Source organism: Megalobrama amblycephala, linkage group LG4 (assembly GCF_018812025.1).
Source record: "Megalobrama amblycephala isolate DHTTF-2021 linkage group LG4, ASM1881202v1, whole genome shotgun sequence".
In the NCBI taxonomy this organism is placed as follows: domain Eukaryota; kingdom Metazoa; phylum Chordata; class Actinopteri; order Cypriniformes; family Xenocyprididae; genus Megalobrama; species Megalobrama amblycephala.
Window position 1 is genome coordinate 12,946,193 of NC_063047.1, and position 27,189 is coordinate 12,973,381.

The 27,189-nt window shown below is 39.5% G+C and overlaps 1 protein-coding gene across 1 annotated transcript in view; it reads right to left on the bottom strand.

Annotated features, from left to right (window-relative positions):
* becn1 (beclin 1, autophagy related) overlaps window positions 1-27,189 on the bottom strand; it is a 112,514-nt gene that overhangs the window by 40,898 nt on the left and 44,427 nt on the right. Inside the window, exon 5 of the mRNA XM_048187618.1 lies at window positions 12,536-12,626. Coding sequence (XP_048043575.1) covers window positions 12,536-12,626 — 91 coding nt within the window. The remainder of the gene's footprint in view (window positions 1-12,535; window positions 12,627-27,189) is intronic.

The window sequence follows — 27,189 nt, forward strand, 5'->3', positions numbered from 1 at the left end:
TTTTGTTCATTTTGAATTTTATTTTGAAAGGTTAGAAAGTGTTCCCCTCAACGTCAGAACTGTATGTTTATTATTTTGGCCTTATACCCTCCTGAGGCCTTTTGATGCTTTCCTTTTTGTACTTTGGACCTACCAAATAAAATTTAACTTTTGAGAGTTTCATAAATCTGTGTAATCTTTGTGGAGTGCTGGGGCAGGAGAGCTCTTGTTTGTCTGTTAACATTAATTGTCATTAACATTCTTTGTTACTGCTTCCCTGACCCCTAGAATGGGGAGGCATGTGACAAGATTGATCAATAATGCTGATAAAAGTTTGTCATAGTCTAATTTATTTTGTGCTATGGATTGTATTGAACTTACAACCTCATTTCCAGAAAAGTTGGGACATTTTGTAAAATGCAATAAAAGATTCTGTGATTTGCTAATTTTCTTGAACATTTATTTAACTGACAAAAGTACAAAAAAAAGTTTACCAATGTTTCCACTGACCAATTTAATTGTACTTTGTAAATATAAACAAATTTTGGTTTTGATGAATGCAACACACTCCAGAAAATTTGGGACAGAGACAAAATAAAAGTGAAAAGGTTTTAGAATATCTAAGTTAAATATGAATAGGTGAGAGTGTCCTCTTAGCCTGGATTTTATATTTAATTAAACATTACAATATACTTAAAATATTTAAGTTTGATTGCATTACTTATAAAATGTAAGTATATTCTACTAATCTGTGGATATAATTTGAATGTGTTAATAAATTTAAGTTAAATGCGCTCAAATTATTAAGTTTTTCTTCTGACCATGCCTCCCACACATTGGTTTGCTGCAGCGAGTCAGGTAATGACGCCATTTTGTCATAGTGTGTGTGAACTTGAGCTGTCGATGAGAAGTTGGAACATTTGTTTTGGCAAGTTTGACAGACATTTACCTTTTTATCATTTCTTTGTTTCCCCCGAGAGACTGTTTGTGAGCAGTGAAAATCATTGTTTAAACGACGTAACATTTTTCTCCGGTTAGCTAGTTTTCTCTCTCGCATGCGTTGGACATCACTGTGCATGAACACCTGATCGGCGAGATCGAAGTACGTTATTTTGTCTTTTCCCTTCTATTGTTTCTTTTTCACTCGAGGAGATGTTGTTGGGCATGTAAACTTTGTTTGAACCTCTGGCCATCGCCGAACACCGCGGCCGTGCTTCCAGTGGAGGAGAGAGGATGACGCGCGAATATGGTGAGTGCAATAATTTAATGACCTGAAGGAACTCCAGCACTGCACATTTTGTATGTTGCCCTTATCTGACACACCTACTTCAGGTTTTGCAGTCTCTACTAATGAGCTGATGAGTTGAATCAGGTGATATTAAAATCATCTTTGCAGCAGTGTTAATTTTGACAGCAATTTCTGATTTAGTTTTAGTAAGTCTTTTGACTAAAATGCCATTTAGTTTTAGTCTAGTTTTAGTCGACTAAATCTACAGTAGATTTAGTCAACTAAATTGTAATTAAGTTAAGCATTAAGTAAGCATTTCTCTAACAATACACATATCCAATACACTGATATACATCTGATATTCTCCAAACGGTTTCTGTTCACTTAAGACAACCAACTGTACTTTACTCGCCATAGCAAGTTTAGTTAAAAGTTTTAGTAATTTTTGGTGTTTATGTTTTTTAGTTTTTGCTTTTAAATGTCTATATAGTTTTTTTTATTGTTATTTTTATTTTTGTTAGTTTAATACATGAGGTTAAGCTAAAGCTTGGAAACTAGATGAAAGAAAATAAGTTGACATTTTTATATATAAGCTATATATATTTTTTTATTTCAGTTAAAGTTTATTTCAAGAAATGAAGATTTTTTATGGTTTTAGTTTTAGTTAACTATAATAACCCGTATACTTATAAAATATATTGAATAATGTGTCAAATAATGTTCTTAGTCTTTCCTTCCTGTGACAGAAGATACAGTAGTTTACTATGAATTAAAAAAGTTTAAAAAGTTTGTGTAAACAAAATAACAATAATGACCAGGAAAAAATAATAATTATAAACCATCCCGAAATACACCGTGACTCTTTTTCTGAAATGTCTGCAGTCTGCACTGTAGCAGACTACTCATGAGGGAGATAAAATATGCATTCTTACAACCGTCTAAAACATACTACCATATAAACATTGTGAGGTAAACATTGTCATAATTCATCAATATTAGCTTATAAGCAATCAATTGGCATAAATGTGCACTATTCATTAATTGTGAAGCAGTCTGAAGTGCTGCTGGGTGAGCCTGTAGAGCACGCAACAGCCTGTAGAGTGCGCAACAGCGCCACTTTTTCCTGCGGTTAGATTCAAATGTGCACATCTTCCACACAGGACAGCAGTCTTGACTGGATATCTTCCCAAATCGACCCTCTTTATCTACTCTTTATTCAGTCATTCAAAACGCATTTTTATTTAGTCATCGTCTCATTTTGTTATGTGAAAAAATGTCATTGATGAAAATAATGACAAATTATTCGACAACGAAATTAACACTGCTTTGCAGTTTCCGTGATTTGGCTCCATTTATTAATTTTATAATTTAAAGAGGTGATGAACTGAGAAATCAAATTTTCCTTGAGTTTTTGACATATAAGAGGTCATCATACTATAAGAATATCCTGTAAGTTTCAGAGCTGAAAACTTCCTTTTTAGTCAAATAAAAGCTTTTATTGACATCAGCCCCAGCAAACGACAATATTATCAAAGTGGGGATCTATGACGTCAAAGGGCAGCAATCACCGCCTCTGCAGAAGATCAACGCCTACTTCATCACTGCCTGTTTAGCCCCACCCACCGATTCGCGCATGACATGCAATAGAATAGGTAGCCTAAGTAACATAGGCCTACGTGGTGCTAAACCAGATCGAGCTACCAAGCAATAAACATGCCGTTGAGGATTACAAAATATCGTGCAGTGCCTGGACTCGACAGTAATGCAACATGTAAGTAACTGTGTTAATTCTAATGCCTGATCTGATATGATTCATGTACAGTCAGATGTTCTTTGTCTGTGTGTCAGTAAATCAAACCAGTGACTAAACGTCAATTTGCGTTGTTTCTCTTAGTAGGATGAAAATAATTTGTTATTTAACGTGATTAAATGATATAAAGAAAGCGATCAAAGAAAGCTCCCTTTACAATCGTTGGAGCAGCGCGCAGTGAAGCTGACAATCAAAGTCAGAGTTTAGAGATATTTTGGTTGCAACTGTGGTGTGCCCCTTTCCCAGGGTCCCTCATCCAAACCACCTCCTGTTCCACAGCAAGGTGCGAACCCCCTGGGTCTGTGACCCTAGTCAATGCAAATTCTGATGCAAATTGTAAGTTCATGCCCCACATTGGGGGATGTTTTGTCTTGGTCTGAGTATTTAAAGAAATGTTTAAAAAGGCTCGGGGCGACTCTGTATTCAGATGAAGCCCACATTCTGTCATTAATTACTCACCCTCATGTCGTTCCAAACCTGCAAGACCTTCGTTCATCTTTGGAACACAAATGGAGATCTTTTTGATGACAGAATGCTGTCAGATTTCCTTCCATAGACTGCCTTTGTAACTACCACTTTGATGCCTCAAAAACTTCATAATGAAATTGCAAAACTAATCCATATGAATCGAGTGCTTTAGTCCAAATTTTCTGAAGAGAAACGATAGCTTGTTATGATGAACAGATTTGATTTAGCCTTTTACTCCTATATAAACATTGATCAGCGAACATAGGCAGAAGCTCAACCTAACCTGAATAACGCACAAGAACAAACCTCTTCTGGAAACTCAAACGTGCTGCGTAACCAATGAGGTTCATTCTCATGTGTTACAGGCATTCTCGTGTCATAACAAGCGGTCGATTCTCTTCAGAAAATTTGGACTAAACCACTCCATTCATATGGATTCGTTTTACGATCCCTTTATGAAGTTTTTGAAGCAACAAAGTGGTAGTTACAAAGGCAGTCAATGGAAGGAAATCTAACAGCCTTCTGATATCAAAAAGATCTTCATTTGCGTTCCAAAGATGAATGAAAGTCGGGTTTGGAATGACATGATGGTAAGTAATTTTCATTTTGGGGTGAACTAACCCTTATACTGTCGACTTGCTGTTATTCCAATCTCATTTCTCCACATGTGAAGATGCTAATTTACATGTAGGCCTATATTGGGACTGAACTATAAAGTTTTCTTTACATAAATGGTTAAATAGTTTAGCATCCAAATGTTAGGCTACATATCAAATGTGGAAATTTTGGACTGAGTGAGAAATGCACAAGCCCAACGTCTGTGCAGTTTCAGTTTTGATTCAAATTAATTCGTTTAGACTTGGCGTTTAAAATAAATGTTGTCTGTATATTATTATTATTATTATTATTATTATTATTATTATTTCATAGGGTATTTTTCATTCTTGTTTTGTTCTGAGGATTTGCTGTGGAGTGAGGGGAAGTAATATGCCTACATTTTATGCGTGTGTGTGTTTCTCAACAATGCAACAAAGCAATGCAACACTCAGGACAGGTGAAACTTATTTTCTAGAAAATACGGTAAATTATAAAAAAAAAAAAATTAGGGTGGAGACAGGGCCTTACCCACTAGTGAGGTCCCCGAGATCCGGACCACTAATTTTACTAAGTGTATATTTAATGAAAGTAATTGCCAAATATTCACTTCAATTTGGTGCTGCAAGGATATTGCTCATCGCGACCTTCTCATCTGAGCTGCTTCAGCGGACTAACACTGCTCGTAATGTCAAAATGTTTGAGATGAAATCAAAGTAGGCGGGCTTAATGTTCACAGAAGTGGTGAGTGCAAATTCCAGTGCAACGCTTTAGTTAACAGTCAAAGTGCGAGATAAGATGTAAATAGCTTAACTAAACAGCTGTTTTAAACAACCGACAGAAACAATCAGTTTGCAAAGACTGTATCAATCAAAGCTCAGCTCTGGCAAGGGAAATATAGCTACAAGTCAAGGTAAGGAGACTGAGAGAAGAAGGAGGAGAGAAGGTGATGGAGATGAGAGAGGAAGAGCAGGTATCGCATACTGTTCCCAGGATCAGAATTATTACAATGGATTCCTAGTTAACACAGATATACTGTATGTTCTTTGCTTATTTCAGTGGAAACTATAAGCTCAATTTTTACAACACAAGCACCTATTAAATAGATTGCATTATTGTATGTATTGTATAAATACAGGTTATATATTTGTATACCTCGAATGTGTTAGAATATTGAACCATTAAAGGATTAGTTCACTTTTAAATGAAAATTACCCCAAGCTTTACTCACCCTCAAGCCATCTTAGGTGTATATGACTTTTTTCTTTCTAATGAACACAATTAGAGATATCCTGACAAGAAGATCCGATCTTCATAATGGGAGTGAGCGGGACCAACAAGTATGAGCTGAAGAAAGTTCTTCCATCCACATCCATCCATCATAAATGTGTACTCCACACGGCTCTGGGGGATTAATAAAGTCCAAAAAAAAAAAAAATTCATATTTAACAAGTTAAAATATCTAGCTTCCGCCAGACCAGCTTCCGTATTCAAGTTACGAAGAAAGTGTAAACCGGCTTTACATCAGTTAAGCTTTTTCCGTAAATTGAATAGGGAAGGCGTAGGACGTAGATGAGCTTTTTGAACTGCAAGAGTTTTTACACTTTCTTCGTACATTGAATACGGAAGGCCTTTATTAACCCCCTGGAGCTGTTTATGATGGATGGATGTGAATGGAAGCACTTTCTTCAGCTCATACTCGTTAGTCTTTAAAAATTAAAGTATAAAAAAGTTAAAATAAATGTATAAATTTCTCTCTCAATATCTCGCTCAACTTCTATCACAAAATAACCACCAAATATGGAATTGTCACGAATGGGGCTCCTTCGGTCCTTCCGAGGAATATTGAGCATTGGTTATTTCGGACTACGTTTCCCATGGGCCCTCATTCCTGGGACTGATTGCGCACACACCTGCACTGCATCACACTCACACTATTTAAGACACACACATACACACGCACCACAAAGTCTTGATTTGCCGAGGTGATCATTTCTGAGCGTTTTTCTGTGGACTGTTACCTGTTATCGATTGGACTGTTTATCTCTTCTGAACCTTGCCGCCTGCCCTGATTCTTGCCTGTTTCCTGGACTCTGATTGTATTGCTGCCTGTCTCGACCCTTGCCTGTACCCTTGCCTGTACTTTGATCCTGTTTGTCTGCCGCCTGTCTTGACCACTTTAGTCCACCTTTAGTCCCTGTTTTTGTCTCTGCTTATGCCCTGTCTGCTTGTGTGTTTACTTTAATAAAAGCTGCAAATGGATCCACATTCTGCCGACCCATCATTACAGAAGACTTCGCCGCTCAGCGATCCAGCAGCCCTCATGCAGATTTCTTCTGAACTGAGTGCCCAGGCCAACCATTTCATATAGGATTTTAGCTTAAAAGCATGCACATTTGGAGAAATATTGATTGATTCTCATATGTTTATGTCAATTTTCTATACAGAGGAGTAATATTTATTCAATATTTATTGTCATCACTATGAACGCTGGATACTGTTTTCAATTCATACTTGCAGCCGGAGGGCGCTCTGTACACCTTTAGTCCACAAATTAATCTAAAGAAGAACAGGAACCAGGAACTAACGGCATGTCTTCTAGAGGTCGCTAACCATGGCTTTAACATCCAGATAAACACTTTTCAAGACAATAAATACACGATTGAGACGATGAATGCATGCATTGCCTCAGAATTTGCCTCTGAATAGCGCTGGCTCCGTGGGCGTGGCCGCATTAGCGGATAATGAGCTGAATCACGGACTTCTGACATGGCTCTCTTTTCATACAGATTACATAAACACAATGTTTGTTTTCGATTTGACTTACACGATTTAAAACCTGACATTTCAGCGTTTTTTTAGACAGAAGTTTAATTTTTTTGTGATTAGTATTCACCAAGTTACAGTTCATTTTCTGAGAACTATCAGATTGGACTTCGTTCAGAGGGAGACGAGAGATCATGCATCATGTTGGTTTTCTTTATTTTGCAAAAAGCACAACATTTTGTTTTTACTCTGAGTGTACACGAATAAAAGAAGATATTCCACAGATTAAAATGGTGTATAGCTCTTAATTGTATGTGCAACATTGATGGAGTATTTTGAGTCTCTTTCACACTGATTAGAAAAAAAACGCGTGACCGCCGACCCGAGGGAGTTAATGGCCAAGATATATCCACTCACGCTCTGCTGGATTCTGGTGCTGCTGGGAACTTCATGTCAGATTCCTTTATCAAAGATTATAACATTCCTCTAACAGACTGTAATTCCCTATTAACAGTGGAGGCGCTAGATGGGAAGCCCATCGGCGGAGGCAGAGTGGCCCATATCACCGCTGAGCTCGCTCTGCAAGTAGGAGCCCTACACCATGAGAAAATCCGATTTTACGTCATTCACTCACCCAACAACTCTGTAATCCTTGGTTTACCGTGGCTTCGAATTCACAACCCTCACATTTCCTGGAAAGAAGGCCAGATTGTACAATGGGACGCTAACTGCCACAAAAACTGCCTGAATCAAATCACTCCTCTACCGGTTCAAACTGCCACACTCCACGATACTGACACCGAGAAACCCAACATACCCATCGAATATGCCGACTTGGCCGTGGCTTTCAGCAAGGACAAATCCACCGAGCTACCTCCTCATTGGCCTGGTGACTGTGCCATCGACCTGCTGCCGGGCACCACGTCTCCCAAGGGCCGAATATTCCCTCTATCACAACCCGAGTCAGCGGCCATGAAAGCATACATCGAGGAGGAACTCGCTAAAGGATTTATCCGTCCTTCTACCTCACCAGCAGCCTCAGGGTTCTTCTTTGTCAAGAAAAAGGATGGCGATCTAAGACCCTGTATTGATTATCGTGGACTAAACGACATTACGGTGAAGTTCCGGTACCCCTTGCCTTTGGTTCCTCCAGCCCTCGAACAACTCAGACAAGCCACATACTTCACCAAGCTGGACCTTCGCTGTGCATACAATCTGATCCACATCAGAGAGGGAGACGAATGGAAAACAGCCTTCTCCACAGCTACTGGTCACTACGAGACCCTCGTCATGCCGTTCGGCCTGTCCAACAGTCCCTCTGTCTTCCAGTCCTTTATCAACGACGTCTTCCGCGACATGCTCAATCGATGGGTCATTGTCTACATAGATGACATCCTCATCTACTCCAATTCCTACGACGAACATGTTCAGCACGTTCGGGCAGTACTCCAGAGAATGATCCAACATAAACTTTATGCAAAGGCCGAGAAGTGCGAATTCCACCAAACCTCCACAACCTTTCTGGGCTATGTGATCAGCCGGGAGGGCGTGGCCATGGATGACAGTAAGGTGAGGGCAGTACTGGAGTGGCCACAACCTCGCACGCTAAGAGAACTGCAACAATTCTTGGGGTTCGCCAACTTCTACAGAAGATTCATCCGGAATTTCAGCGGCGTGGCAGCCCCACTGACATCTATGACCAAGCGACAATCCTCACGTCTCGTCTGGTCTTCCGAGGCAGTACAGGCTTTCCAAGAGTTAAAGGAATGTTTCACCACAGCACCCATTCTCCGTCATCCAGACCCTGAACTCCCCTTCATTGTGAAAGTAGACGCTTCAAGCATGGGTATAGGGGCCGTTCTCTCTCAGCGCCAAGGTAACCCAGAGAAAATGTACCCTTGTGCTATCTATTCAAGGAAAATGTCGGCGGCAGAGCGTAATTATGATGTGGGCAACCGGGAACTACTAGCTATGAAGGCGGCTCTGGAAGAGTGGCGTCACTGGCTGGAGGGAGCAAAACATCCGTTCACCATTCTCACGGACCACAAAAATCTGGAATACCTGCGTTCAGCCAAACGTCTAAACCCACGGCAGGCTAGGTGGGCCTTGTTCTTTACACGCTTCCAGTTCTCTGTAAATTACAGGCCAGGTTCTAAAAATACTAAGGCGGATGCACTATCACGGCAACATGAGGAGGTGGGACGGACGGAGAATGCTGAGAGCATAATCCCTGACACACTACTGCTCGCTCCCATCCAGTGGGACATTATCACAGAAATCACACACGCCAACAAACAGATTGCACCTCCCCCTGCATGCACACCAGATCGCACATATGTTCCAGCCAGATTACTCCATCATGTCCATGATTTTCCAAGCTCTGGTCACCCGGGGGTCACAGCCACTCTGCACCTGTTGCAAAAACCGGTTCTGGTGGGACTCCATGCTCCCCCACACCACTCATTTCATCACCAACTGTTCACTCTGTCAAACCACCAAAGCATCGCATCAAGCTCCAGCCGGTTTATTACAACCTCTGCCCATTCCACAACGTCCCTGGTCTCATATAGCCATTGACTTTGTCACTGATCTCCCCAAATCCCAGGGCCACACTATCATTCTCACAGTTATTGACCGCTTCTATAAAGCATGCAGACTCATCCCCCTGGCCAAACTACCTACAGCATTCGAAACAGCAGAGCTCTTGTGTAACTATATGTTCCGTTTCTATGGACTACCCGAGGACACTGTGTCAGACAGGGGTCCTCAGTTCACATCGCGAGTCTGGGCTTCATTTTTCAAGAATCTCAATATCAACGTCAGCCTCACTTCAGGGTACCATCCAGAATCCAACGGCCAAACACAGCGCATGAACCAAGAGCTAACCAGATTTCTACGCACCTACTGTCAACGCAACCAGAATGACTGGAGCCATTATCTGCTCTGGGCAGAATACGCCCAAAACTCCCTTCAAAAACCTGCCACTGGAGTCACCCCCTTTCAATGCATCCTGGGCTTCCAACCTCCATTATTTCCCTGGTCTGGAGAACCGTCCAACCTACCATCTGTCACTGAGTGGATGCAAAGAAGCGAGGAGACTTGGAATCAAGCCCGCCATCACTTACAACGTGCCGTACGAAGACAGGAGATCCAGGCCAATCGACACTGACGTCCCAATCCTCAGTACACCGTGGGGCAATGGGTCTGGCTGTCCAGACCTGTGGTTAAGACTTCCATGCAGAAAACTCAGTCCCAGGTTTGTAGGGCCCTTTCAAATGATCAAACAAATAACTCCAGTATCATTTTGTTTAAATTTACCTGCTAATTACCGTGTTTCTCCCACCTTACATGTTTTGCTGCTGAAACCCTCCGGGGGTCCGAGAGGGGAGCCAGAGGGAGCCGAGGCCCGCACCCCCTCACCCTTGATGATCGAAGGTGAGGAAGCTTATCAAGTACGTGAGCTGCTCCAGACGCCGGGGTAGGAGACTACAGTACTTAGTCGCCTGGAGGAGCGATCCTGGGTCAATGCGGATGATATCCTGGACCCTTCACTCACAGAGGAGTTTCATCAGACGCACCCGGAGAGACCAGCCCCTCGACCACGTGGTAGACCCCGGCGTCCACTTCCTCGCGTCTTGAGCCGCTCACGGGTGGGGGGGGGCTCTGTCACGAATGGGGCTCCCTCGGTCCTTCCTCCAGACCGCCGGAGGGAGCCATCACCGGAATATTGAGCATTGGTTATTTCGGACTACGTTTCCCATGGGCCCTCATTCCTGGGACTGATTGCGCACACACCTGCACTGCATCACACTCACACTATTTAAGAAACACACACACGCACCACAAAGTCTTGATTTGCCGAGGTGATCATTTCTGAACGTTTTTCTGTGGACTGTTACCTGTTATCGATTGGACTGTTTATCTCTTCTGAACCTTGCCGCCTGCCCTGATCCTTGCCTGTTTCCTGGACTCTGACTGTATTGCCGCCTGTCTCGACCCTTGCCTGTACTTTGATCCTGTTTGTCTGCCGCCTGTCTCGACCACTGCCTGTCCCTGTTTTTGTCTCTGCTTATGCCCTGTCTGCTTGTGTGTTTACTTTAATAAAAGCTGCAAATGGATCCACATTCTGCTGACCCATCATTACAGGAATCTTGAGACTCAGACCTTTCCGACGATATGTATTTTGTCAAGATTACAAAAAGTTTTGATTCTAAAAGACTAATACATTTTGTAATATGACCCCACTAAGGTGGAGGACACTGCTAAAAGATTTTGAAGTACCAACACGAACTAACATTTGTTAGTGTATTTGTTAATCTTTTTTAACCTTAGTTAATAAAAACACAGCTGTTCATAGTTTGTTCATTTTACCTCACAGTGCATTAACTTATGTTAACAAATACAACTCTTGATTTTAATAATGTATTAGTAAATGTTGAAATTAACATTAATAAAGATTAATAAATGCTGTAGAAATGCAGTTCATTGTAAGTTCATGTTAATGTAGCTAACTAATGTTAACGTTAATGTTAATGAACCTTATTGCAAAGTGTTAGTGAATTTGTTGAGATGTTAAACTCATTTTACAAGTATAAACAAGTATACAAAAACAGTTATGATTAGAGGACAAAGTAAAGAGGACATGATATGATATGGTTAATTTGTACATCATTGTAATGTTCAATCATTGTTTAACACTTATGGCACTTTCCCCAATTCTTCATTTGTCCTTTTTTTTTTTTTTTTTTTATATCTCAATAAATATCATCCTGTGGACTTTACACCGAGGTAGTATCGTACCGTGAGATTTTTGACTAATTTTTATCCACCTTATTCCTGACTAGCCTACTGCATTTCGAATTATAGGTTGCACTTCCGGTTTAGGGAACTTCCATTTAAAAAGACGGAACGAATTGTTTCAAATCATAAGGTTGCCCTACAAATAAAGCTTATCCGTCAGACATCATGAGAATAACGTAACACTTGTATTTTAACGTAACAAGATTATCTATGGCAAGAGCTCTTTTCAGTCGCTGCTTTCTATTCTTGTGATTATTTTCTTTTGTCCCTTTATATATAATTTACAATATATCCCATTAATAATTCACTGGAATGCACAAAGAATCTCTCGTTTTTCTCCTCAAAGCCTCACGTCTCTTTCCAGGTTTTTCACAGGTAAATACAATTTATTATCTGTTAAAATGATGGAAATCACTTTGAAATAGTATCACGCAATGCTGAAGTTCAAAATTTTTTATTAAGGCAATGTATATTACATAATACAGATTTATATCACTATAGTTATGTTTAACCCGTCCGTTATTGCTGTGGAAAGAATCACGCTTTTTCATGGCCTGTTGAAAGTACCTTGTTGATGCTTTTACACATTTAAATGTCCTTTTAATGTTCGTTGGTTGAAGGGTGAGTAGAATAATGTCATCTCATTGTACCCAGTTTAAAAAAAACAAAAAAAAAACGTATTATTGCGTTCATAGAGTGAGCCTTTCACTGACTGTTTACAGCTTAATGGAAGTTACACCCATAATTCGCGCAAGCGCCATGGGGCGTAGGAATAAGGTGGATAGAGTGAAATCAACTCAAACTAATAAATCACCTACTTTATTGTACCATTTTTTTGTCTGCCAAGAACATAAATGTAAATATGAAATTGTGTAGTATAGTGTCCATACCTTCAGCCTGCGACTCAAGTTCTCCATAGTTCCTCCATCTGAAGCTTCTCCAATAAGAGTGAAACTATTTGTGCTCTCAGTTGACATCATCCTACAAAACAAAAATATTTTAATAAACCACCACACATTTGTATTATTTACCTTCAACTCAGTATGTGTTGATGTTACAGTTATATGCATATAACAGAGAATTAACCGAATATATATTTTTATATACTTAAGTGTCAAAAAATTCTTAGTAAAGAGTAGGACTTTTCTAAGAGTAGGAGACTTTTATAAAGAAGCTAAAAACAACTTTTAGTAAAGTCTAAGACAGATTCTTAAGTGCTCACTTAAGTGTTGTGAACTATGGACTACAATGATGTCAACTCAAAATGGCCACCCTCAACCTTTGAATCAGCCAATAGCGAGCCTGCAAGGGTGAAGTCACAGCAGCACACCAACAATAATTTAATGTTATTATAAAAAAATAATTTAAAAAGACACTGAAACGTTTTTGACGTAATTTATTTTTTTAAAATAGCTTTGCATTATGCAAAATTATCACAAATCAGTATTGATTGTGTGGAATCTTTTTATATTGATGTATGTCTCCTCATTTACAATTGGAGCACTGATGTGTCATGAGTTCCATCAGTGGCTCCAACAACTCCAGCCCACTATCAACTTAAAAGTGGCTTGCTTTTGCCACACGGTTTAATGGTCAGTTAGAGAAGTTAATGAACTGCCATAGAGTAGTGGGCAAATGTGATGTCCAGCCATATGAACCTTAATTCAAATATTTTTAAAAATGTGTTTAAAGATGAAAGCATATCACGTAGCTGAGCTGAGTCAACACTTTCATGTGTGATGATAAAATAAAATTTCAAATTATTTTAAATTATTTTTGGCCAGGCTGTCATACAAAGAAATTATGAACACATGCAAAAACAAGGGGACCAATGAAATATTAAAAAATGATTATGTTGTAGTCAATGTGTGCTTTTTTGTTTTTCTGAAACCTGTCGCTGTAGTTTTCCTTTTTTTTTTTTTTTTTTGTTGCCAAAAATTGTCAGATAAATACCTTTGCTTAGTTTAGTTTTATTCTTCCCTCATATTTTAAAACATTTAAATAATATAAAAATAAAAATATTTTCCTCATATTTTGATGGTTTAGGGTCATTAAAAAAAAAAAAAAAATGTCCAATTAATTTTGTCCACTATGTTTGGTGTGGTAAGTTTAGCAATAGTATTATTTAAGACACTGCCTACTGTGGACTGATGGGCTCAAGTCATCACCGGTCCGGTGCACTGCTGCATTTTCCAGTTACCAACAAAGGTTTATTTCTACAGTCAGATCATTGATTTGTAGAGTGGGAGAAGTTTTTACATTTAAAGTTACAAAAAGTTTATTCAAAGTCATTAAATGTATTAAAATGCATTAAACGTATTAATTATTGTTATAATTTCATTGTAGTATTTATTCATTGTAACTTTTTCATTGTAATATTTAAATTTATTACATTTAGTATTTATTAAAGTTATTACATTTCTTATTAGGTCAGTTACAAAAATAATTGTCAATCAAGTTTATATCATTTTATCAACTCCATGTCATCATATCTTGATTGGAAAGTGTGTGGGTCTCCTCTTCTTTGCTGCAATCTTGTTTCTCCAGCTCTCCTCAATAATTTAGGAGCTAAGACCTAGTCTTGACACTTAGGAACCTTTATGAATTATGCTTATTCTCAAGTCTAGGAATAAGAGTAAAATTACGTCATTCTTAGAATTTTGACACACTTAAGACTAAAATTTTACTCTGAGCAGCTGTATACATATGGCCACAGGGGCCGTAATCACAAAACATCTTAAGGCTAAAAGTAGCTCCTAACTTGACGATTTAGGGGAAACTCTTAAAAACAATGGGTGTGTCAGTCCTAATTTTAGGAGTCCTAAATTTTTGCTGTAAAAGTATTTCACAAAGCATTTTAGCACTAAAACTAGCTACTAAATCTGTGAAACATTAGGAGTAGTCAAGAGGACTCCTAAGTCACTAAGACCAAATCATAAACAATCCTAATGGCCGTTGCTGCCAATCCACCTCAGCAATCTGCCCAAAGACACTGTACACCATGAGGCAATAGTGACAGAGCCTTGGGTGCTGAACCTTTTCTTCGAAAATGCAATAAATATTTTGATTTATAGATTTGAATCTACGATAAGACGACAAAAATAAATCTTTAAAAAATAAATAATGTCTGATTACCTGTGGCAGTTGTTTTCACAAGTTCACACTTACAAATGATCAAATAGAGTAAATTTTTTTTATAAGCGCTAATAAGGCTAATAAGCGCATTTGGTGTGCTGTCCAAGGGGATTGAGAGCTCCGAGCTTGGAATTTATTTAGCCCAGTTCTCCCCCGTATCGCCAGCCGAGAGTGAGGAACGGGGTGGCGGAGGGATGCAGAAAACTTTCGAGGTAACTATAGGTAAGTCGGCTCTCGTCTGTGTATATACCTCCTCTTGAGCTGATTAGATACTGTTTAAATGTGCTCCTCTCAAACTTTGTTTATAAAACATCATTTGTCGCTTGAATTCTACATTCTCTCGAGACACAGACATGTAAGAGGCTGACAATTAGCTGAACATGTACTAGTTTAATTAGTGACACCTAGCTAACATTTTAAAACCTTTATTTGAATATGGCAACATTTTTATTTTAAAATCTTTATTTGAATATGCAACATTTGTATTTTAAAACCTTTATTTGAATTTGGCAACATGTTACCTCATTCTTCAATATTTATATAACTCACTGTTATATCACTGTGGGCATACTGTAGTTAGTAAGCATGTTGACATCATCCATAGCCGCCCTTACTCTTATCTTAAGACTTCTTTATGTTCCTTAGTAAAAGTTTGTCTCATCAGCTTTGTGAATAGGTTTTAAGAGAAAACTCTTAACTAATAACTTTTACTGCCATTTAGGAGAACTCTTAGTGGTAAGATAAAATGTTTTGTGAATACGGCCCCAGAACTAGAGCTATACAACTGTGGATTAACTAAGGAAAAATATTAATTTCAGTGTTTTACAGAACTGGAACATTATACTTACTAAAGAAAATAACATGCAGGATTTATGGATGTTTCAGTTCAGAACTAAAAACAAACTACATAAAAATAACTAACAGCAAAGTCCGTGAGACAGAGAATGATTTTTTTTTTTTTTTTTTTAATCTGTATAATGAGCGAGTTGTAAGTCTGTTTTATTGGTTTGTTCTGTATTGTAATCAATCGAATCTAACAGTGAATTTAACTGACATAGTTAATATAGTGGAATAAAACAACACTTGGAGCCTCATTTATTAAATGTGCGTACGCAGAGATTTGCTCCTAGCATGTGCATAAAAATCCACGGCAACTTTCATATTTATAAAAAAGCTCTTTGACGTGGATATTGACTGGTGGTCTGTTATATATTAATGACATTAATTAGACAGCGTTTACAAAGCGGAGATCAAAAACCATTCAGCTGTGCACAATTCAAGATAATTTGCGATTTATACATTTTACTTCAGGAAGAGAGAAGTATATTTGAGAAATTATTGTAATATCATTTATTCCGAGGGTATGACCAATTGTTTTCCATATATTCATTTTTTTTTTTTTTTTTAAGTATCCTTGAAAAGGTGGTTTTACTTGTCAAACAGCAGGTGAATTTTTCTGGACCTCAGCGATAAACTTCTCCACACTGTCATCTGCCATGCACAAGCTTTTAAATTTGAATGGATTCTGATTGGCTGACAGTTTTTTATCGTTCAACAGCTGGAAAAAATCGTTCTGAAAGTTATCCCAATGATATTGTTCCTCTATATCATTATTGTTATTGTATCGGTATAGCTGTGGTGTTGACTCTTCTATTTTTATATTTAGAATGATTTTTAGAACTATATCTTTATAGTTATCTTCATAGTTATCATTCTTAGTGTGAAGGGGCCTTTACTCTTCACACCACCAATCCTGTTATCAGTGGGATTTCTTTTGTAATTTTGTCTGGCTTAATCAGAAAATGGTGGGAAGAGATAGTGTAAATAGTCTCTGCCAACAAGGCAGTAGTTAGTGTAAATATACACATTCAGAGAGAAGGAAAAAAACAAACAAATAAGAAATGGGTGCAAAACATGATCCTGTATAAGTTTTTGTTTTTTATAAGCTATTTATAACATATAGTTACGCAATATCACACAAGCAAAAATGCTGTTTTTTCTTAATATAAACACAATTGCAAGTGAATATTTGAAGAAATTAATATTTTTTATTAATATTTTTGCTATATTTCAGCAAGAAAACAGTTTCAAAGCCCCAGCAGAACCGTTACACATCTCAGAGCAACACTTATTGGAGTTTCTGAATGAAAGCGCATTTTTAACAAATCTGTTGAACAAATGACTCAAACACCAATTCAAGATACAAGTCTGACACTTGCTTCATTTCTGAATGAATCCACCACTTTGAATGAATTGGTTGAATGAATAGCAGCATTTCCACTTTTGGGCCAGTGCGATAGATTGTTGGTATTTTTATTTTATTTACCCTTTAAATTACTAGATTTAATATAAAATAAGCATATTTTTCACATTCTTTCACTTAAATAAAAAACACTTTTTCATTGCATGCAAAGAACAGTTAATATCTAGAGAACAGTTAACATCATAAATCATATACTGAGTGTCTCTGCTGACATCTTGCGGAACAAAATGACATGAAATTGCATTACATGACTACTGCCACTTGGCCTTAAAGCTGTATATGGAGCAAATGTACTAGACCATGGGAACAAAACTCCATGTTGAAGTCAGTTTGTTTGAATGGTTAAACTAAAATGGTTAAATATAAAATGTTGTTATAGTTTAACCATTTATTTTTAAAGGGTCAGTAGGGAATTTGCCTATCCTTTACTGCATGTCAAGTGTCAACGCATTGTTTTGTTGTAGTTATGTCCATGAATACATGAACACAACGTAAGCAAACAGTGCTTACAGTTTTGTGCTTATTGCAACATGATCTACCAGTCTTGTAAGTTCTGTATCAACAAAGGACGCCTGAGAAAACCGGGATGCTCATGAGATGATGTGTAACGTTTAGTAGTGCCCTAGTGAAAAAAAAAGCATACTTTATTGTATTTTAAATATATTCCCTTTTTCTATAGTACATTGCAAATATACTAACAAAAAAATTACTATTTTTATTTATATAAAAGTATATTAGCATCATATTTTCACAATACAACTTTTAACACACTTTAAAATAATTGTACTTTAGTATATTTTCTAAAAATATATATTTTAGAAAAATATACTTGAAGTGAAAGTTAAGTTTTTTTTTTTAAAGTGTATTTATTTGCACTTTATAAAAAAATATATTTGTGGTATATTTTAACTGTGTGCTGAAAATTATCATTGTAACAATGCACTGAAAGTATATTTAAAAAATACATTATTTAATATCCTGAAGTTGTAGTGTATCTAAAGTTAAATTTGAGTATTTTTTTAAGTTTACTTATTCATGCTTGGAATTCATTTTATTACTTGTTATGCTTATTTATTTCAGTATGACTAATGCATTAAAAGCCCATTTTTATATGAAGTGTAGCCTACAATTTCCAAATATTTGTAAATATGTTTAATAAGTTTACATTGGGAGAATCATTTTACAATCGTACACACAAATCTATATTGAACAGCACATATGCGAAAAAAAATATGTTGAGTGGTTGAACTTGACTTATCGGAATTCAAATGTCTCCCCAACTTGGTCTGTGACCAATCAGATTTTGTTGCTCACTGCCTTCAGCCAATCAGAGCTGCTGACGTCACGGTACTCGTCTGAATCCCTCTCGCTCAGGTGAAGTATAATGTCGCAATGGTCACAATGTATAATTTATTTAATTAAACACTGAAAGTGCAATACATCACTCAGTCTTTGGGAATTCTGACCAGTTCAATCAAGTGATATCGCAGACTGACCTTGATGGCGACGACAACCGGCTAGGAATTTAATGGCCTACGCGATGCTGAAAGAACCGGAGAAAAGTCCTGCTATTTGGAGGTAAGTTGTAGTCTACCAGTTAACCCTCAGGGGTCTGAGGCTGATTTGGGGCCTGGAGAAGTTTTGACATGCCCTGACATTTGTGCTTTTTTTCAGTTGTTCATAAACATATTAATGGAAAAAGTGTCATTACACTGTATTCAGCACAAACTAGGCTACAATAATATCTGAGGAACATGTATGTACATGTTTGTATTTTTGAAGGAATAACGTTTATGCGTGGTTATTGAAAAAACAAAAAACTTAAGTCACTGAAATAAAGCCAAAATATATATATGAAATCTTTGTTCACAAGACTTCTGGGTATTGGAGGTTGTAGACAAGAGTTTTTGCTTCAAAATGATGTAAAAATTATCATTCCTACTCCATATAAAACAATAGAGATTTAAATTTTCTAAAACATCTTTGGTCAAGAAACACAGTATGCGTGGAGGCGTGAATAATCATGAATAATGGATGATTCTCACCTGAGAAGACAAAAGAATCAGATAAAGAGCTCTAATGACCTGCATACATAATGAGCTCTTTCAGTCAGGTAGGCTGTGAAAAAACCCTGATGATCATGTCTCAGCTCATCATAATGTAAATCAAACATACAGAAAAAACAGCAATACTGTGAAATATTATTACAATTTAAAATAATGGTATTCTATTATTAAAATATAATGCATTTCTATGATACAAAGTGTCTGAACAGGCTTTTAGCTTAAAATCATGCACATTTGGAGAAATACTGATGGATTCTCATGTTTATGTCAATTTTCTATACAGAGGAGTATTTATTCATTATTTATTGTCGTCACTGAACGCTGGATACTGTGTTTACAATTCATACTTGCAGCCGGAGGGCGCTCTGTGCACTTTTAGTCCACAAATGCCAATGCTAAAGAAGAATAGGCAATCCAGGAAATAACTGAACTAACAGAGGCCAGAGATCGCCAATTATGGCTATTCAAAACACTTTTCAAGACAATAAATACACGATTGAGACGATGAATGCATGTATTGACTGAATTTGCGTCTGAATAGCGCTCCCTCCGTGGGCGTGGCCGCATTAGCGGATAATGAGCTGAATCACAGACTTCTGACATGGCTCTCTTTTCATACAGATTACATAAACACAGAATGTTTGTTTTCGATTTGACTTACATGATTTAAAACCTGACATTTCAACGTTTTTTTAGACACAAGTCTATTTTTTTTGTGATTAGTATTCACTAAGTTACAGTTAATTTTCCAAGAACTATCAGATTGGACTTCGTTCAGAGGGAGAGGAGAGATCACGCATCATGTTAGTTTTCTTTATTTTACAAAAAGCACAACATTTTGTTTTTACTCTGAGTGTACACAAATAAAAGAAGATATTCCACAGATTAAAATGGTGTATAGCTCTTAATTGTATGTGCAACATTGACGGAGTATTTTGAGTCTCTTTCACACTGGTTAGAAAAAAACCGCGGTGATCACGCCGGCGTGACCGCCGACCCGAGGGAGTTAACAAACGGAGAGCAAGATTTCGGCTTGATATCTCCTTTTAGAGTTTGTGTGTGGTGGTTTATGGCACATGAATGCAGCACCAAAACGCCCCGTTCATATGATTGGTCAAATCGGCCCGTATTCTGTACGATATTAATTCATAAAGTGTCGTATGCTTGACTATGTACCGAAAACAATATGGTAATCTAATACTAAAAAGTATTAGATTAGCCGGTTGTCGTCGCCATCACGGTCAGTCTGCGATGTCACTTGATTGAACTGGGCAGAATCCCCAAGATTGAGCGATGTATTGCGCTCCAGCGTTTTGAGTGACTGAGCGAGGGTATTCAGACGACGACCGTGACGTCAGCAGCTCTGATTGGCTGAAGGCAGTGAGCAACAAAATCTGATTGGTCACAGACCAAGTTGAAGACACATTCCGAAGTCTCAAGTTTAACCACTCAACATATTTTTTCGCATGTAACATTACTTGTGCTGCTGGTGTGTGTTACAACAGAGACGGCTCGGAGGCAGATGTAAAAGCAAGTAAAGTATATTTATTGATATCAGCAGAGAATCGGGTGAGTATATGGTAATTACTGAAACTTGAGGTGTTGATAGAAGAATGATACTGTCCTTTTGTTGATTGTAGGAAGAGACTGGATGAGCACGCTGGAGACTGGAGACAGGGAACACTCACACACAGTTGGAGAAGCACACGAGGAATACTGGAGACACTGGAGACGTTGGAGGCAGGTAAGTAGCAAGTAGGAGTCCTTGAGGTAAGTACACATGTAGCCGTGGGACGAACGAGACCGGACAGTGACTGTGTGTGAGTGTGGGGTTTTTAAGGTGGTGGTGATTGTTGTGCTGATGACGTGCAGGTGGCGGTGATTAGTACTCCGGTGATTGAGTGCGTGGGTATTGGAGGGAGGTGGAACCTGACATGTCTGTGACAGTACCCCCCCCTCCCACGGCCCGCTCCTGAGGGCCGAGGGCCGAGGACCCCGACGTCGTGGTGGTCGTCCTCTTGGGTGTGGGGCAGGTCTGTCAGGGTGGCTGACGTGGAATGCTTGCAGAAGATTGGGATCGAGGATATCGTTTCTAGGGACCCATGAGCGCTCCTCTGGGCCGTAGCCTTCCCAGTCGACTAGATATTCCAGTAGACCACCACGACGCCGGGAGTCCAGTATCTCGCGAACCTCGTATGCAGCACCGTCATCCAGGATGAGTGGAAGGGGGGGCTCGGCGGCTGCCACGTCAGGTTCTGTGGAGGGAGAAACAGAAGGGTGGTGAGGTTTTAAGAGGGAGACATGAAATGTGGGATGAATCTTGTACTGAGGTGGAAGTTGCAAACGATATGTGACGGGGTTGATCTGTCTGGTGATGGTGAATGGGCCAATGAAGCGAGGACTCAGCTTCTTGCAGGGCAGACGCAGCCTGATGTCATTGGTTGACAGCCAGACCTTCTGCCCCGGTTGATAGGATGGAGCGTTGGAGCGCCGAAGGTCTGCTGTCATCCTGCGTCTGCGCAGGGCTCTCTGCAGTTGGTGGTGAGCTGAGTCCAATACCCTCTCGCTCTCCCGGAACCAGTAGTCGACTGCAGGAACGTTGGAGGGTTCCCCGTCCCAGGGGAACAGTGGGGGTTGGTAACCGAGTACGCATTGAAAGGGTGTTAGTCCAGTGGAAGGCTGTCGGAGGGAGTTTTGGGCGTACTCGGCCCAGCCCAGATACTGGTTCCAGGAGTTCGGCCGATCAGGAGATTTATTCTTTTCCTCTGGAGCGTGGAGACGGGATAAGGCATCAGCCTTAATATTCTTGGAGCCTGGGCGATAGGAGATTGTAAAATCAAACCTGGAGAAGAACATGGCCCAGCGGGCTTGACGAGGATTAAGTCTTTTGGCAGCTTTGAGGTATTCCAAGTTCTTATGGTCGGTGAGTACTTGAAACGGATGATTGGCTCCCTCCAACCAATGCCTCCATTCCTCCAGAGCAAGCTTGACGGCTAGGAGTTCACGGTCACCGATGTCGTAGTTGACCTCCGCCGGGTTGAGTTTGCGGGAGAAGGCGGTGCATGGGTGGAGTCTACTTGGTTTCCCCTGCTGCTGTGAAAGTACCGCTTCCACTCCTGTGGTGGAAGCGTCCACCTCCACGACAAATGGCAGGGGTCCGGGTGGACGAGGAGGGGAGCGGTGGTGAAGGCACTCTTGAGGGCTTCGAAGGCGTTGGTGGCATCTTCGGACCAGGACAGAGACTTGGGCTGGTGACGGAGGAGGTTGGTGAGTGGATGGACGATGGAGCTGTAGTTTTTGATAAAGCGGCGGTAGAAATTGGCGAAGCCTAGAAAACGTTGGAGTTCTTTGATGGTTGTGGGAATGGGCCAGGACTTGATGGCTTCTACCTTCCCCTCGTCCATCCGGATGCCACTGTGATCAATGAAGTATCCCAGGAAATGGACTGAGGGTTGGTGAAAGGAGCACTTTTCTGCCTTGAGGAATAGGTGGAATTGCCATAAGCGTTGGAGGACCTCTGCAACGTGGTGGCGATGTTCGGCCAGGCTCCGGGAGTATATAAGGATGTCATCTATGTACACCAGTACAAACTTGTGGAGGAACTCCCAGAGCACCTCATGAATGAAATCCTGGAATACGGAGGGGGCGTTGACAAGTCCATAGGGCATGACCAAATATTCATAATGGCCGGTGGGCGTGACGAAGGCGGTCTTCCACTCGTCCCCCTCGCGTATCCGGATGAGGTTGTACGCACTGCGGAGGTCCAGCTTAGTGAACACAGTGGCACCACGGAGATGTTCCAGGGCCGCTGGGACGAGGGGAAGTGGGTACCGGAACTTAACTGTAATCTTGTTTAGGGAACGATAATCAATGCAGGGCCGCAAGCCTCCGTCCTTTTTTGCCACGAAGAAGAAACTTGAAGCAGCAGTGGAAGTAGACGGGCGGATATATTCTTGGTTAAGGGCCTCTTCGATGTATTCTTCCATGGCCTTCTCCTCCGGCACTGACAGGGGGTAGATCCTTCCCCTAGGCACTGGCTCACCCGGTAACAGATCTATGGCACAGTCCCATGGCCGGTGTGGAGGTAGTTTGGAGGCTCGTTGCGGGCAAAAGACGTCACTGAAGGGGGCGTAACAGGATGGAATGTCAGTGGAGCGTTTCTCTATGGGGCTTTCAATGGAAGTGGTGCAGATGGAGATCTTCTTGGAACGTGGAGACTTGGGAACAGGAAACTCGGAGAAACAATTGGAGAAGCAGTGTTCGCCCCACTTCAGGATCTCGCCTGTGCACCAGGAGATGGTGGGGCTGTGTTGTTCGAGCCACGGGCGCCCTAGAACCACGTCAGCGGTGGAATCCTCCAGAACCAGCAGATGGATGTCCTCGACGTGAAGAATACCCACACGGAGCTGAAGGGGTCCCACACAACGGCTGATCCTCTTACGGCTCAGGGGTTTGCCCGTGATGGAGTGGACTTGATAGATAGTCGGAGAGGGCGAGGTTTTGAGTTTGAGTTGTCGACAGAGGGAGCCTGAGATGAAGTTTCCTGCTGACTCTGAATCGAGGAGCGCCACCACTGGAACAGATACATCAACAGCAGTAAGGTTTACAACAGTAGTGAGTGGTTTCATCTTCTTAATGGAGGGAATGATGGCACTCACCATGGGTCGAGGAGGACGAATTGGGCATGCAGAGATTACATGCCCAGGAGAGCCACAATATAGACATAGATTCAGGGTCAGTCTTCTTTGACGTTCAGAGGGTAATAGACGGGAATTATCCACTTGCATGGGCTCGCTGGCTGGTTCTGGGGAGCTGACGGATTCGGATCGACGGAGAGAGATGTTGGGAAGTGGCTGGCCCTGGTGCTCCTCGAGACACGACTGCATACGAGTGCCTACGCGGATGGCGAGTTGGATGAAGCATTCGAGGCCGATGGAATCCTCGTATGCAGCGAGATGCAACCGCACTCTGGGTTCTAACCCCTGACGAAACGAGGTGATGAGGGCTTGTTCATTCCATCCACTGCAAGCGGCTAGCATTCTGAACTGCAAGGCATAATCAGTCACAGATTTGGATCCTTGTTTTAAATTATAGAGTTTCTCACCAATAGATGAATCAGCCAGGGGTTTTCCGAAGACCTCACGGAAATGGGCGACGAAGGAGGAATATGACTTGACTACGGAGCCTTTCTGAGTCCAGAGGGAATCGTCCCAATGAAGAGCTTTACCTTACAGTTGGGAGATGATAAACGCTATTTTTGCAGTATCCGTGGGGTAGAGATGCGGTTGCATCTCCAGGACCAACTCACATTGCAGGAGAAATCCGCTGCAATCCTCCGCCGATCCTGAGTAGGGCGCCGGTTTGGCTATGGGACTGGCGTGTATCGCAGGTGGAGGAGTGGAAGAAGTGGATGCGGAAGCGGCAGCAGGTGATGGTGACGGTGGTTGTGGGGTGAGTGCTCAGCGCAAAGCGTCAACGAACTCTTGAAACGGGTTCTGTTGACTCATGCTGATATCCAGTTGGTATGGTCCGGTCTTCTGTTACAACAGAGATGGCTCGGAGGCAGATGTAAAAGCAAGTAAAGTATATTTATTGATATCAGCAGAGAATCGGGTGAGTATATGGCAATTACTGAAACTTGAGGTGTTGATAGAAGAATGATACTGTCCTTTTGTTGATTGTAGGAAGAGACTGGATGAGCACGCTGGAGACTGGAGACAGGGAACACTCACACACAGTTGGAGAAGCACACAAGGAATACTGGAGACACTGGAGACGTTGGAGACAGGTAAGTAGCAAGTAGGAGTCCTTGAGGTAAGTACACATGTAGCTGTGGTACGAACGAGACCGGACAGTGACTGTGTGTGAGTGTGGGGTTTTTAAGGTGGTGGTGATTGTTGTGCTGATGACGTGCAGGTGGCGGTGATTAGTACTCCGGTGATTGAGTGCGTGGGTATTAGAGGGAGGTGGAACCTGACGTGTCTGTGACAGTGTGTTGTTCAATATAGATTTGTGTGTACGATTGTAAAATCATTCTGCCAGTGTAAACTTAATAAACATTTACACATATTTGGAAATTGTATAGACTACACTGCATATATTAAATGGGCTTGTAATGCATTCATACTGAAATAAATAAGCACAAGTAATATAATGAATTCCAAGGATGAAGAAGTAAACTTGAAAAATATACTCAAATTTAATTTTAGATACACTACTTGCTTGTACAGCTTATTTTTAACCATTTCTCTTTTTTCTGTGCTCCTAATATGTAAAGCTGCTTTGAAACAATTACAAATTGTAAAAAGCGCTATATAAATAAATTTGACTTGACTTGACTTGACTACAACTTCAGGATATTAAATAATGTATTTTTTAAATATACTTTCAGTGCATTGTTACAATGATCATTTTCAGCACACAGTTAAAATATACCTCAAATATATTTTTATAAAGTGCAAATAAATACACTTATAAAATAAACTGAACTTACACTTCAAATATATTTTTCTAAAATATATTTTTTTAGAAAATATACTAAAGTACAATTATTTTAAAGTGTGTTAAATGTTGCATTGTGAAAATATGATACTAATATACTTTTTATATATTTAACGATAGTACATTTTTTGTTAGTATATTTGCAGTGTACTATAGAAAAAGGGAATATATTTAAAATACAATAAAGTATACTTTTTTCACTAGGGTGACCTCATATCTTTTGTATATTCTGTTAACAGATGCAGTTCTTCACGAGTTTCTGCAGTCAAATGCCTCTGTGTAAGCAGCCATCAGACACAATAATGAGAAGCTCATCAAAAAATGGAATATATTGTGTAATTTGTATTTGTGTATTGAGGGTCACCATTGGTCCAATAATTTTTTTTCTTTAATGAAAAACATGGTAAGTTTTGCTGAAACCATGTTAAGTTTAAATAAAAAACATTTGATTTGTTAATGAAATATGTCTCTTCATTAGTGATGTTGTTACATTTTATTTATTTTAATGGCCTTGAAAACAAATGCATTTAACTTTGGGAAAATGTCACTTAAGTAATTTGTTAAACGGTATTTAAATGGTAGCACAATTATAATACTGTATGTGTGAGATTATGTAATTCAAACTACAGTAGTCAACATTTTAAGTGGATCAAAAAAGTTCAGCAAAGTTGTCCTAAGAAGAAGGTTTTAGGACAACTGATTAAAGGTTATGATCCACTTCAAATGTTGACTATATTATACAAAGTATGAGTAATAACAAAGTGTATTGTTATTAACTACAAAGTGTGTAATTTTTAGTATTTGGAATAAGCCAAAGGTACTGAGCATACAGTATATACTACTACCTGTAAAACAATAATATATTCATAGTATATTGCTTGTGTGTTAACTAATTTGTAATGTACTTAAATCACAAATAAAGTTTAAATGTACTTATAACACAAAGTATAGTTATAACAAATTAAGTACACTTTAATATCACTAATCAAGCATGTAATTAGTCCCTACAAAGGCATGTACTTAAAGTGTACTAAGTATACTTGAAGTTGTTCCAATTTAACACACAAAAGTACACTAAATATACTTAAAGTTGTGTTTTTATACAGCTTAATTACAACTAAAATATACTTAGTACAAAATTAGTTGTTTCAAAATAGCACACTTTAAGTTAACTAATCATTAACGCACTTGAAACATACTGATAATTAGTCTGGCTGCAAGTATACTTAGCATACTTTTTTTTCACTAGGTTGGTGCTTCTTAGGGGGAGTAGTTTCACCCCTACTCCTTGCCACTCTGTTTCAAGGGGCAAGAGGAAGAGGCAGGTGTAGAGGTAGGCAAAGGTGTATAAAATAGAATTGAGATTGGGCCTTAATGTGATTAAAATATGACTAAAATGTCATATTCATTAATAAAAACTAGACCAAAATATTTACGATTTTCTTTAACCAAGATTAAAATGCTCAAACTTTCAGTCAACTAAATCTTTACCAAAAAAATGTTATTTATTGTTTGTCACATGCAGTAGACTATAATGGCCACCACCACAAGTATAAGTCATACATGTGGGAAACAATAT